The 13,358-nt window shown below is 36.7% G+C and overlaps 1 protein-coding gene and 1 long non-coding RNA gene across 2 annotated transcripts in view; one reads left to right on the top strand and one right to left on the bottom strand.

Annotated features, from left to right (window-relative positions):
• Positions 1-13,358, top strand: part of LOC125268899 — an 85,710-nt gene that overhangs the window by 68,047 nt on the left and 4,305 nt on the right. The gene's annotated exons all lie outside the window — the stretch shown is intronic.
• The window catches only part of spata17 (spermatogenesis associated 17), a 32,681-nt gene continuing 23,326 nt past the window's right edge, over positions 4,004-13,358 (bottom strand). The window contains exon 10 of the mRNA XM_048191508.1: positions 4,004-4,132. Within this exon, the coding sequence (XP_048047465.1) occupies positions 4,052-4,132 (81 nt within the window). The 3' untranslated portion in view covers positions 4,004-4,051. The remainder of the gene's footprint in view (positions 4,133-13,358) is intronic.

Here is a 13,358-nt window from a genome sequence, read left to right as displayed (position 1 = left end):
CGCTCAATCTCTACTTAAGGTTCATTCTCCGCTCAGGGGACGATAGAGGAGATTTGTGTCTTTTAATTTTGCAGATTGCTGTGCGTTAGTCTCAAATGAGATGCATTTGCATGAAAGGCTGCGAATAGTTTCCAGGTTTCGGAAAGATGGATGAAAGCCGATGTGTTACTGTAGGCGGCAACACAGATTTTGGCATTTAGCCGTGAATTGAAGCAGACACAATTTCTTCTGAATCATAAATGCATGAAAGCTTGGTTAATTGCCGATCATTAGTTTAAACTTCAGGGTAATAAGATCACCGCCTTTGTAGGAGAGAAAAAGATTAGACGACATCCTCTCTCAATCTGTGAATCAGGATTTTTTTAATCCCTAAAAATCTAATGCTGAAAAAAAATGTTCCGGTCATATTTCGCCCCCAAATCAAAATAAATAGTTACATTTTTTTTTTTAAACTAAAAAATGTATTTAAATCAGCATATATTCAGTTCAGTACAACAAACAAATATGACCATGATGTATAAATACTTTGAAACTTCAAATTAAGCAATAATTAATAATATTTATTAATAATATATTTATTATTAATAATAATAATAATAATAAATAATATTTTAATGCTATTAAAAATAATAATCATTTTATTTTTAATGATTATTATAATACAATTTTATAATTGTTTAATTTTAATATTTATTTAACAAGGTAATAAAAAATTTGACTTTTTTTCTTTACATTAACTGATAGGAAAATGTGCCTAATTGTTATAAAAAATAATGTCATAATGCAAAAACAAAATCTCAACCATCTTAATTTTCTTTATTGAAAGTATAAACTCTTGATTTTGGGGCAAAAATGTTACAGACAGAGATTGACCCTTAAATGCATCTCATGCACTCTACTCAACTTTTGATACCTACACACGAGTTTCATGCTATATCTTAAAATTGTATCCCATTTGCATGAAGTGTAATCTCTAGGCTAATTACAAAGAAAAAGTAGAAGAGTGTCAGAGAGAGAGAAAGAGAGAGGGGTCTGCTGGTACATTAAGTGAGTTGGTCAGGGTGGACAGACAGGTAGGAGGCGAGCCAGCGTGGGCAGTGAGCCTGCAACTCTGACACGTCCTGCTGTGGCTCAGCGGTGAACTAAGACAGCCCATCACTTCACTGTCAGCACTCTGACCCCTCCCTCTCTCTCTCGCCAGCTTCCTCACACACACAAGCCATTGGCTTTGAGTTGGAGTAGGAGGACCCCCCACCCTCCATGCCTGGACCCCCTCTCTTCTTCGTGAGTGATGGCCTGAATGATGACTCTGACCCTAAACCCTGGACCGACCCAGAGTCTCACCAGCCTCACACAGTCATTCTCTCAAAGCCAGATAGAATGAATGATAGCTCATGTTCTTTAAAAAGAACTGGAGCCAGTTTTACAGCATATAGTCCTGATGAATATCACTAGTAATTCACTTTTTTTTTTTTTTTTTTGGTTAAGGGAGTTATTCAAAAGTATGTTAGGCAGTTTTGATTTATATGCTGTTTATATGCTATTTAAAGGGGTCCTTGATTATGATTTCACTTTATTAACTTTAGTTAGTGTGTAATGTTGCTGTTAGAGCATAAACAACATCTGCAAAGTTACAAAGTTCAATGCAAAGGGAGATATTTTCTTTAACAGAAATCACTTTTTAAGGACTACAACAAACGGCTGGTAGGGAGGGACTACAACGAGTTGCTTCCCGGGTTGGTGACACCACAAACCCCAAAACTTACATAAACCCTGCCCTGAGAACACGCAACAAAGGGGGTGAGACCATGTTGGGCTGCTTTAGAGAAGAGGAAGAGTTGTTGTAGTAGAGTAGTGTTGCTATGCCATCATTTTATGCCGCACTGCTTCACAAACGTGGGTTAAGTAAACGGTGGATTTGCACAAAAGATTAACATGACGACACATGCTAGTCGATGAGTTGAATCAACTCCACAGCAACTATATAAATTTATCCACTAACCGTTCAGAAACGTCCATATTCTAAAAGTTGTAACTTCTTCCTGAGTCTCTCTATGAGTGTCCGACTCCAGTTTGAACAACGTAAGGTTAAACACCGTTACTGACAATTGTCATTTTGGGTGTGTGAAGTTCTCCAGCTTTGTTGTTGTGCAACTGAAGCTTGAGCTGTTAAAGCTCCGCCCCCTCTGGAAAGGGGCCCAGGAACAGCAACTCATTTGCATTTAAAGGAACACACACAAAAATGGCGTGTTTTTGTTTTCAACCAAATATAGTGGAAAATTTGTCAAGCTATAATAAATGATCTGTGGGGTATTTTGAGCTGAAACTTCACAGACACATTCTGGGGACACCAGACACTTGCATCTTATAAAAAGGGCATTATAGGTCCCCTTTAATATTTGATGATAGTTATTTTACACATGGATGGTTTGAATTTTAATTTTAATTCAGAACTTAAAAATCCTTATTATAGAACATATAGACATATTACAGTTAATGTATTTATATAAAAAAAAATGTATGCAGGAAAAAAAAAAAATAGATCCAAACATGCGATAATATTACTGAAAAATCGTATTTCATATCTATTACACCCTTCTGGCCAGGGAAGAAGTTTTCCCAGAGACAGGGTTATGAAGACAAGGCTTTTTCATATTTTCCCTGTCTCTACTCATTAGCAAGCTTTACCGCTCTTCTTCATTCTTTGCCTCCTCAGTGGCATATCCTCTCTCTTGCATATGGCTTCTCTCTGTGAAGAGGACGTCCCGCCATCAGCGTGCCTCATTCTCTTTGGTGCGTGTTGGCTGGGCTCCACGGTGGAGTTGAAGCCAAGACCTGTCTAGATAGCCCATCAAAAAGCACTCTGTGAGCCCATGCTCAGAGATCTGGTGCTTCTGTGAAGTTACTGTAAGTCTCATTATTTCATTATCTGATAAAAGAATACCAAATTAGATGTATTTACAGGTCATGCTATGATCATGAAAATAAAGAGGAATGCCTTTGAAACTCTCAAAAATTGCACATCTAGTATGTTGTTTTTAGCCAGGTGCTACATCATCAGCTAATAATCTGAGTGAAAGGTTTTCCATAACCCATCACAAAGACCATCTTTTGCGTCCCTCTACAAGCGCGTTAGCTCTGGGATGTTGTTGCATACCCACATGTCCGGTAGCTATAAGCAGGGCGCTGCTTTTTCCATCGTGGGGTCAAACTTAGTGTTAAAACAGGGAGTAATCAGATCAGCCAACTAGGGCTTTTTCTAATCACCTTGATGGAAAAGCGTCGTTTTTTCGGAAGCAGGAGTCAGCAGCAGGGTGAGTTATTGTGAAGTGATGGACTACCTCAGACCAGGAGCAATCTAAGAGATAGCCCTTGCATCTCCAAATTACTGCTGCCCATGTCTCAGATTCATCAACCGGGTGCTGGTGGCTATGCCGGCCAGGAGGCTTCGTACAGTTGTAGGTCCGCACACACATGCGCGCGCGCACACACACACACACACACACACACACACAATAGAACGAAGCACTCAGAATTATTTGTGGAAATGAAACCTCTGTAGCAGAAGACTGGATCAGTGCCTTAACCTTTTCCCACTCACTGAAATTAAATGACATTTATTTTCTGTGGCAACAATGCATGGGAAATGTTTCAAAACGTCTGATTCCGGGAGCAATGCGATGAGGTTGCTGCCTGCTCGGCCTGTATGCGTTGATTGATGGAAGTGATGTAAGAATCCGCATGTGACATCGGTAAGTGTGTAAACTAATGGAGGAATTTCATTAGTCTCTTTTCCAGGATCAAAATCGTTGCTGTTAAAGAATTTTTTCATCAACACAGCGGATATTAAGTGCAAAAAGCAATTGTGCGTAATACAAATAGCATGTAATTATGCTAAGAGGACGAGATGTTTTTACTCTGAACGCGTCACCAAATGTTTTCTTCACCCCATCTCACCTTCGTACTTTCTGAACCAGACAAACAAATGATGCATAATTGGATATTTCATTTAATGTATTTATTGATTCTGTCTGTTTTCCACTCGGCTATCTCATACAATATTACCAGCATTGGAGTACATTCGTCCAAACTTGTCAAAGACGTGGCAGGTGGTGAAGACGGTCTTGAAGGGCTGAAATGATAAGCACATTGATTGGATGTCAGCAGTTTGAAAAAAAAAAAAGTTTAACACTCAGCAGAGATGGTGCAATTATTAGTTTTTCCATTTAGCTCCCTCACACACATACACCCAAACAAATACACATGCTTCCAAAGGAAAATGTTATTGCTCAGAGCTTGCTCTTTCACATTCTCAGTTATGTTGAAGTATCAACTTAAAGGGATAGTTCACCCAAAAATGAAAAAAATTCTGTCATCATTTACTCACCCTCAAGTAGTTCCAAACCTGTATGAATTTCATTGTTCTGCTGAACACAAAGAAATATATTTGGAAGAATGTCAGTAACCAAACAGACCAAAATCTCACCCCCCTCTTTCTAAATGGGATCTGTTTGGAATTGTTCTTCCAATTCTTCCAAATATCTTTCTATGTGTACAGCAGAACAAAGAAATTCACTGCCTCAAAGAATTACTTGAGGGTAAATAATGACAGAATTTTCATTTTTGGGTGAACTATGCCTTTAATCTCAGAAGTGTCTCCTAAAATTCTTTAGGAATAACTTTTGGGGTCAGTAAGATTACAATACTTTTATTCAGCAAGGATGCATTAAATTGATCAAAAGTGAAAGTAAAAACATTTATAATGTTACAAACGTAACAAAATGTTTATATTTAAAAAAAAAAAATGCTGTTCTTTTGAATGTTCTATTTATCAAAGAAAAAAAAAATCTATTATGTTTAAAAAATGTTTCTTGTCTACCAAATCAGCGCATTAAAATGATTTCTGAAGGATCATGTGACACTGAAGACTGGGGTAATGATGCTAAAAATTCAGCTTTGCCATCACAAGAACAAAATACATTTTAAAATATAAAAACAGTTATTTAAAATACTAATAGTATTTGACAATATTACTATTTTTACTGTATTTTTCTTCAAATAAATTTAGCCTTGGTGAGCATAGGAGACTTCTATCAAAAACAAAATCCAAAGTCCAAACTTTTCAATGGTAGTGTAAATAACAAATATACATATATATCAGAGATATTAAAATTAGAGATAACGATAACAATTTATAATTTTATAAAGTAGAATAGCTGAGAAAATGTGGTTTGTCAGGAAAATTTGGTGTATTTATATGTTAGGTAAGTTCATATTGAAATCTGACTTTTGCTGGAAGATTGTCTTTGCAAATCTCAGCACTATTTGAGACATAATTGAGATCTATTCTGAAACTGTAGAGTAGACATGTCATATTACTAAGCTCTTTTACCCAGAATAAAATGATGGGAAAAATAGTCTCAGTTTGTTCGCAAATTCTCCTAGCTGTCTAGGAGAAAAAAGTGAGATATTCAAGAGATCTCATATGTGATTTTATTTCTTATAGGCTCATATAAGATTTTAAATTTGAGCTTTTAGCTTGAGACGTGGCCTGGGGAGTAGCGCTCATGCTCCAATGATGTGAGCATATGTGAGTAAATCTCATACAAATCATCCATCTATCCATCCATTTTCCAAACCGTTTGTCCAATGTAGGGTGGCCAGTCCTTCACAAGCACGCAAGTCATTTTACTTCCAAAAACATTAGCGCTACGTTAGTGCATTCTGTTATAAAGTTTTACAGTGTGAAAGTTTGTTCAGTTCAGCTGTGCACTAACTCTCACTACAAGTATTTTAGCATGACTAGCAAAAGCTAATATGGTAGTATCTCCACTTGGATCTAAAATTACGAAGTTAACGGGTGCTTAATATGGCTACATATGCAATCTCTCTTCCCTGATGCCTGGATGACTACACTAAACTCACAGTAGCTGCTGTGACTAGCAGTGGCTCTTCATCACTGCTATAATACATTCTCCCAGTCAGCCAGTTAATGATAAATACATGAGCCACAACAAATCCTGCCCTCTTTTTTTGCAGCACTGCACAAAATATCTGCGTCAGATATTTTTAGTTGGACTGGATTCAGCTTTTGCTAGTGGCCTAGTTGCTGCAGCAGCTACACATGTCTTGGAGCATCTCTCAGAGCACGCTGGCTCTCAGTGACCCCCCCTAGAGGCTGACCTGGTCTAAAACACGCCACCTTCATCTCCACAACCACTTAATGCAAGAGCCTGTGAGGAGCACTGCCGTGTTGGAATGGAAATAACGGAATGGAGTAAGAATGGGAAGAGGAAAGGGAGGTTGGGAGGAAGGCGATTTAATTATATATTTCATTTTTTAAGACTAAAAAAAGCCGAAGTTGAGCAAGGACAAACTAATGTCATAGACTGGGGCGCTGACTGTTTCCCTCTGGCAGGCATGCATGTGATCCCTCTGTCAGTCAGCGTACGCCACCATGACAATCATCCGCGTGTCTTGGCCTCGGGAAATGCTGCAGCTAGCTGTCCTTGTAAACAGCACTCCACACTAACTCTAACAACTGCACAAGAAACGCAAAAGGACACCATCTCCAAAGTGGAAAATAGATTCATTCACATCGTTCACTACACAACAAAAATCAAACTGCAGAAATTAGATTATCGCAAAAACTTTGATTTCTGTCCCATAACAAGGCTCGGTTTGGAGACGCATAATTGGATGACTAACGATTGATGTTGGACAGTGTAGGTAGCCGCGTACAAGCTGAACTACAACTGCTTTAAGGTTAAAACAGGGTGATGAGATAAAAAGGATCTTACAGGAGCCTGTTATTTTATCTTTGATCAAGTATTGGGTATTTCAGAATTCTAGTATCTATTTATAAACCGACCTATTCCTTTTAACATTAACAAATGGCCTTAATTGGAATCAGCGAGACGCATTTCTAAAGTGCCCTCAGTCCTTTTGAATGTATAAAATGAATCTCTCCTCTAGCTGATGTTCTTATTTGTCACGTCAACCTGTTCTCTTAAAATAGCTGTAGCCCATGTTCTTTGTTATCTTTCACCTCAGAGTGTGTTTCATTTAACAGCTACATAACAGCAGTGGAACAACAACGGACTTCAGATAAGCACTCAGGGCACTTAGACACTTTTTAGTCCATGGAACCCATATTTTAACCAAGCATTTGTTGCCTCTCTTGCCAACATTACCCAATAAAAACAGACAAGGGATAAAAAAATATGAGATTGATTTATTTGCTCCAATGTTCTTCGGAATGAAGCTTTTCTATTTTTTTCCCCTCACAACTGAAACCAATTAGCACGGCTAGCACTTGTAGTGCAGAAGGTAGGTCAGCCTGGAGTAATAAAAAAGTATTGACTTTTCTCTGACTGTAAGCAGGCTGAAAGGGGTGCCGCGGCCTTGTCGTACATGAAAAGAGCTCCATTAATTTCACTTATTTCAAGAAGGGCCCCTGTCAAGTCCTAATGCGTCCAATGCACTTTTCGCATTCATACACGTTGACATCTTAGCTGGGCCTCAGCCGAAATGAGTTTACATTATTTTAGCTAGTGAGAAGTTGACGGCGTAATTCCCACTGCACAGCTCTATACAGGCCGGTGGGGAAATGGCAGAGGACTCTTTCATACGTGGCTACTCCTTACCAGGCCCGACGCCACGAGGGGGCAAAGGGAGGCATTGCCCCCTCAGATCTGATTTGTGTCCCCTCAGTTTCAATTTGTCCCCCCTCCACCCTCGAAACTCTTTGATGCGTACGTTCACACTGGTGTGTTTAGAACATTCAGTGTATCACATGATCAACTGCTAAATTCAAATGTGCTTTCGTGCTTCGGCTGGCACTGAGCCGGAGACGAACACGTTCGGAGCTTTCATATATCACCTATTCCGTGTTTTCAACTAAATAATGTTTCTTTTAGGTTTCGGACATTTAAATACACATCTAAATTAAGTACTCGCAAAAAAAACAAACAAACAAAAAAACATTTATAGTTTGTTAAATACACACTGATGTCTATGTAAGCGGAAAATAATCCTTTCAATTATAATATGACATTGTTTTATTCATATCAGATACACATTGTGTAAAAAACTTTAAAGTTTACTATATTCTTCTCCCAGTTTGCTGGCCACTTACTCTTATGTATAATGGGAGAAATGGAGGAATTTATGTGATGTAAATTCGACAGATCCGATTCTCTAACATGATGGCCATGGCCCCCTCAAGAATTATGTTTGTGTGTCCCAGTGCAGGCACTCTGAGGGGAGCTGCATGTACCCTTTGCACTTCTGACTGCTCAACCGCACATTAAAATATTTGTTGTTGTATTTGGACTGACAACATTTTTGTTGACGTGAAATGCTATTCGATTTTATTATTAGAGTTAGAGTTATGTACAAAAAACTAAAACAAATGTTGCAATAGGATTTTAAAAGAGCTAAAAATGGTCTTCAAAAACATCAATCAAAAACTTAATCTAAGGTAAAACAAAAGCTCTTTATGCTGTATTGTAATCAGTCCAATTTGACATGGCAGTGCATAATCATTTCACTTTAATCAAATGCTTGATGAAATGTGCATTTCATAAACTTTACATCCACTTTTATTTATTTTTCATACTGAAAAAGTATTTAGTTTTAAAGACATATCAATTACTCCCTCCAGAATACCATAAAAAAAAAAAAAATTTTTTTACAATGAACCGGCAATGACAACATTAAGTAGGATGAAAAAAAGAGTATCATTAAAAATAGATTTGTTTCTGGCAATAAGTAATACTATGCAAATATTTATCAGACACACACTACCGTTCAATGGTTTGGGATCCCTAATGCTCACAATATTAATATTATTTTAATAATTAATAGTTACATATATATTGTAATATATATTTTTATGGGATGACTAATTAAGGCATTTAATGTAATGTGCAAAAATGTGATCAGTACAAACTTAAATTGTATTTTGTGAATGATCATTGTGCTTTATCAACAGAGAATGCATTATCTAAATCCCTAATGTAATTTATGCTCTCACGCTCTTCAGAATGCTGTAGATATGACAATTAAGTCAGTGAAAATCATAAACTTGATATAATCAAGCTATTTCAGGTGACATGACCCCAATATGGCTCTCAATCAGCTAACACACACAGGCAATTTCAGTAAGATTAACTGACAATACCAGAATGATGCATTTTTTTGTGCAGTTATGTAATGTTGTGTGGCTAAAGTAATCCTTCTGTGTCTACTGAAGAGACCTAGTGCATGCCATCTAAATGAGATTCCTGCTTAGTTATTACCTGCAACAGTCACATATAATTGGCACGTGAACACAAATCCCTGTCCTTGGAAACTAACGTACAGTAATTCTGATTTCATTAATTCAATCGCACTGTGAAGAGAAAAATAACTTCAATTCATGCTATGCAAAAAAAATCCAATAGCTTTCAAGTAGCTGCATGAGTCACAGCACAGATGAAATTGTTTTCATTGTCAGAATGACAGAGGAAACCAGTTCATATTTGAATAAACATGCATAGAGGAAAGAGACGGTGTAAAAGAGCTGGGGGTTAGAAAAGTACATTGTATTGTAGGGCAGAGTGAGAAACGCTGTAATAAAATTACTCCAAAGTACAATGTTTATTTGCATTGTGCGTTTATTAGATACTAAAGTATCAAAGTCATGTCTGAATGAAGGTGTGGGTTTCTGCTGTTTAAGTGTAAGCCAGAGGTGTGTTCATTTAGTTTGTTTTGTCTGGAGGGACAACAGGCAGTGCTTCCACAAAGTAAATAAATAAATTCATTAAAAACCCCCACAAAAATACAAATATTACAAAATATGAAATCATTACAATGCACATTTCTTAACTTTTAGAGTCATTCAAGATTGACATTAAATTACCTTTACTTGCTGCTGAAGGATGGTATGGTTTTTCTAAACGTTTAAGGTCATTTCAAATCAGTCTCAACACATTATATTTATTTACTATTTATATGAATGACGATAAAAAAGGAAATGCTGACATAATAGAAGAAGGTGTAAAGTTAATTGATACATATGTAAGAAAAAAGTGAGAGGCATGTCAAGCGAATTGTTTATTACGTGGCAAATGAAGGGGCCGAGAGATTTTATATCCCTATAAAATGGATATAGTGAATCACCCAGAGGCTCTTGGTCACTAATGTAGTCCGGTCTGGGATATGAGCATATGTGTGTGTGTGTGTGTGTGTGCGTAATAGAAACACTCACATGCCATTTCCTATCCTGGAGTCAAAGCAGGTTGTCCTACTTTTATATCACTTATTTATTGCTCATTATGAATATCATTCGCATTTAAACACACCTCATATATCACACATATCATGGTGATGCATTATTCTGCCAGTGATTAACAAGAGCAGCCACTAACAAAGAATCATTTTAGGCTAAATATTCCAGTTGCCTACAACAATAATTAAAAAAAAAAAAAAAAAAAAAAGTTGCTCCAGTTGTGCTTAGAGGCGATATTCAGGGGGGGACAATGGAGATGGGGGTCTAGCAGAGCAAAAAGCAATTACTGAAGCAACATTAGAATAGAAGAGAGAGAAAATAAATGTAGGCCTGTGTTGGTATTCTGGCGCTAAGATATATCAGTTTGAAAACATGATTGATGAAAGTCTAATGCAAGGCGATGGAGAGGCTTTTGCGCCGAGGCAATGCCACCGCCTGCACTTTATTAGCCACCGTAATTAGCCCTGGTGGTTCAATTTGTTAGAATCGGTGGTGATGATGCAAAAATCAGATCGCAGGGCTGGCTAGTCAGCGGCCGGCGTACAGCCTGATGAAGGGTCATCCTTGTCAAGGGGCTATTAACTAATGCACTAATTACAGAGGAGAGGGAACAGCGCGGCACCCGTGCCTCTTTGTCTGTCCGCATCACTTCTGATCCACAACTGGGCTGACAACACACCGCTGTGGACGTCACTTCATATCTTAAAGAGCTCAAATCATTGTAATGCCGCCTTTCACCGATTCAATTTAAGGGTGTTTCTTCAACTGCAAGCATTTTGTAGACATTCATAAATGAAACTCTCTTAAAACTGGAAGCACTTTTTTTTTTCTTAATAGTGACTAGTGTATTTTATCATACTGCTTTATGTACATGCACCACAGAAATTTTCTGTCATTTCTTTTTCCCTGAACCATCATGAATAAATGTCATTTCCACCTCAAACTGCCATTCATTTTTGAAGTGGAAATGACATTTTTAAGAATTAAGGAATAAAATAGCTCACCTCCTTAAGCTATATTTTATCCGAAATACAATTAAATAGTATTTTCATACTTTCTGCATAACTTGACAAATTTATTTCTTTATTCAGATGTCGCAAAATAAAAATATTCTGCTTACAAGTGATATTTTCAGTACCTTGATTTTTATGTCACAATCTCACAATTCATCTCAAACATGCTCTTCACTGACACCACTGTAAGTACACTTAACTTTTGAGAAAAACTATTAAAAATATTATTTTAAAACTTAATTATAACAAACTGTTGTTGGAAATGACAACTAAGGAACAGTCATATATAAATACTTTATATTCATGCGAGTCAATGCAAGGAATAAAGTAATGGGTTTCACACAATAAAAAACTAAAAAGTTTTACAGTTATTTCACTCCTTTTAGATTACCAAAGCTTAAAAAATTCTATATATTTATTAGCTAGATTTTCATATTTTTAGACTGAAGTCTGGGACAAGTCTAAATTAATAATAATAATAATAAACCCTTTAAAAGAAACTGAAAATGTTGAAAGAAAAAAAAAAGACAGAATGTGACCTTTTTACACTTCAAAACAAACAGTTTATATATATATATATATATATATATATATATATATATATATATATATATATAAATATATATATATATATATATAAAATGAACTGTTCGTTTTGAAGTGCCTGTAAGTTGAAGAAACAGCCTTAAATAGAGGAGAAAAAAGACAAAAGGACAGACAATGCAATGGTTTAACGTCTCTAACTATAAGTTCACTTAGTTCAGGAAAACTTTTGTTTTTAATGGACTTCTTTGTTCAAAGGAAAAAAAAAAAAGAAAAAAGAAAAAAAAAGAGAGAGACCTCAAAAGGTTTTTATAAAAAGGACCTAGATTCAAATATCAGAGGCAAAGTTCATTAGTTATGTATCTGAGCATGTCTGAAGCCTCTGTAATTCTTCCTGCATCACTTCCTTTTATCTCCACAATTGAGATAAATCACCAAGCACTGCTTTCAGGTTAAGACATGTTAATCTGGGAAATAACACATCTCAAGGTGTGGGATGAACAAATGAATGGAGAAGAAAAGGAAAACGAGAATGGCTATAATTAAATCAGAGATGCACTTGGAAATTACCATATCCATCATTATCTTCATGTGAGTCAATGCAAGGGAAAAAAAGTGAGGGGCTTAGGAGATTTATTAAAAAAAATGGTTTGCTTGCAACGCATTTCTCATTGGTAACCGTCAAAGGTAGGCAAACGTGGAACATTTATCACACCACAGACAAATGACACAGGGTTACTAGTTAGACAGTGTAATAAGTGCCATCTAATTTCCTCTTTAGAATCAATTTATGTTTCAAAGCTTGGGATCGTCATCAAGGGACAAAGCTTTTCCTGTGAGAAATTAGAGTTTAAATTTTCTTTTTCACACAACGTACCTAACATACCTTGCACAAACTACCTTTTTTAGGCCTTTTTTCACTTACTGGGAAATATCATATTCTTATGTTTATTTATTTATATTAAACGGTAAACAAAAAAAATCGTAATAATGAAAATTTACTCAATGGCAGACAGTATTTTGTTATAGGAGACAGAGATGCATATTCCAACTGCAGTTTGCATAAATCTAATATCTGTATCAAACCCATCGAGAGTACCGTCATCTTAACATACGTAATTCTCACGGGAACATCAGTGCCTCTGGCGCCTGGGTCTCGGTGTGACCTGGGTTAAATGGAGGGCATCTTTTGGAGTACATTACTCTCTTAGAAGTCTAATGCATTTTGATTAATCAAAAACAGCTCTGCAGTCGCAGACGTAAATAAATAAATATGCAAACAAAATAATTAGACAAGCAAAACATAACCAGCACCCCCCAGTGATAGAGGAATGGATGGGCTCCTTGATGATGAGGTGGGAGAGAATGAGCGAGTTCTTCCAGATAACTTATCAAAATAGTGTTGGGGGGGAAAGAATAATCCATTCAAAGCAGAAATGCTGTGCGTATGTTGCATGAGCTTTTTGCATTAATTACAGAAACTGAGGCAGCTTTGCTAAGGGTTAATGAGCCTGGCGTGTGCCAACAGA

This window comes from Megalobrama amblycephala, linkage group LG5 (genome assembly GCF_018812025.1).
Source record: "Megalobrama amblycephala isolate DHTTF-2021 linkage group LG5, ASM1881202v1, whole genome shotgun sequence".
Taxonomy (NCBI): Eukaryota; Metazoa; Chordata; class Actinopteri; order Cypriniformes; family Xenocyprididae; genus Megalobrama; species Megalobrama amblycephala.
This window is presented reverse-complemented; position numbering and strand designations above follow the sequence as displayed.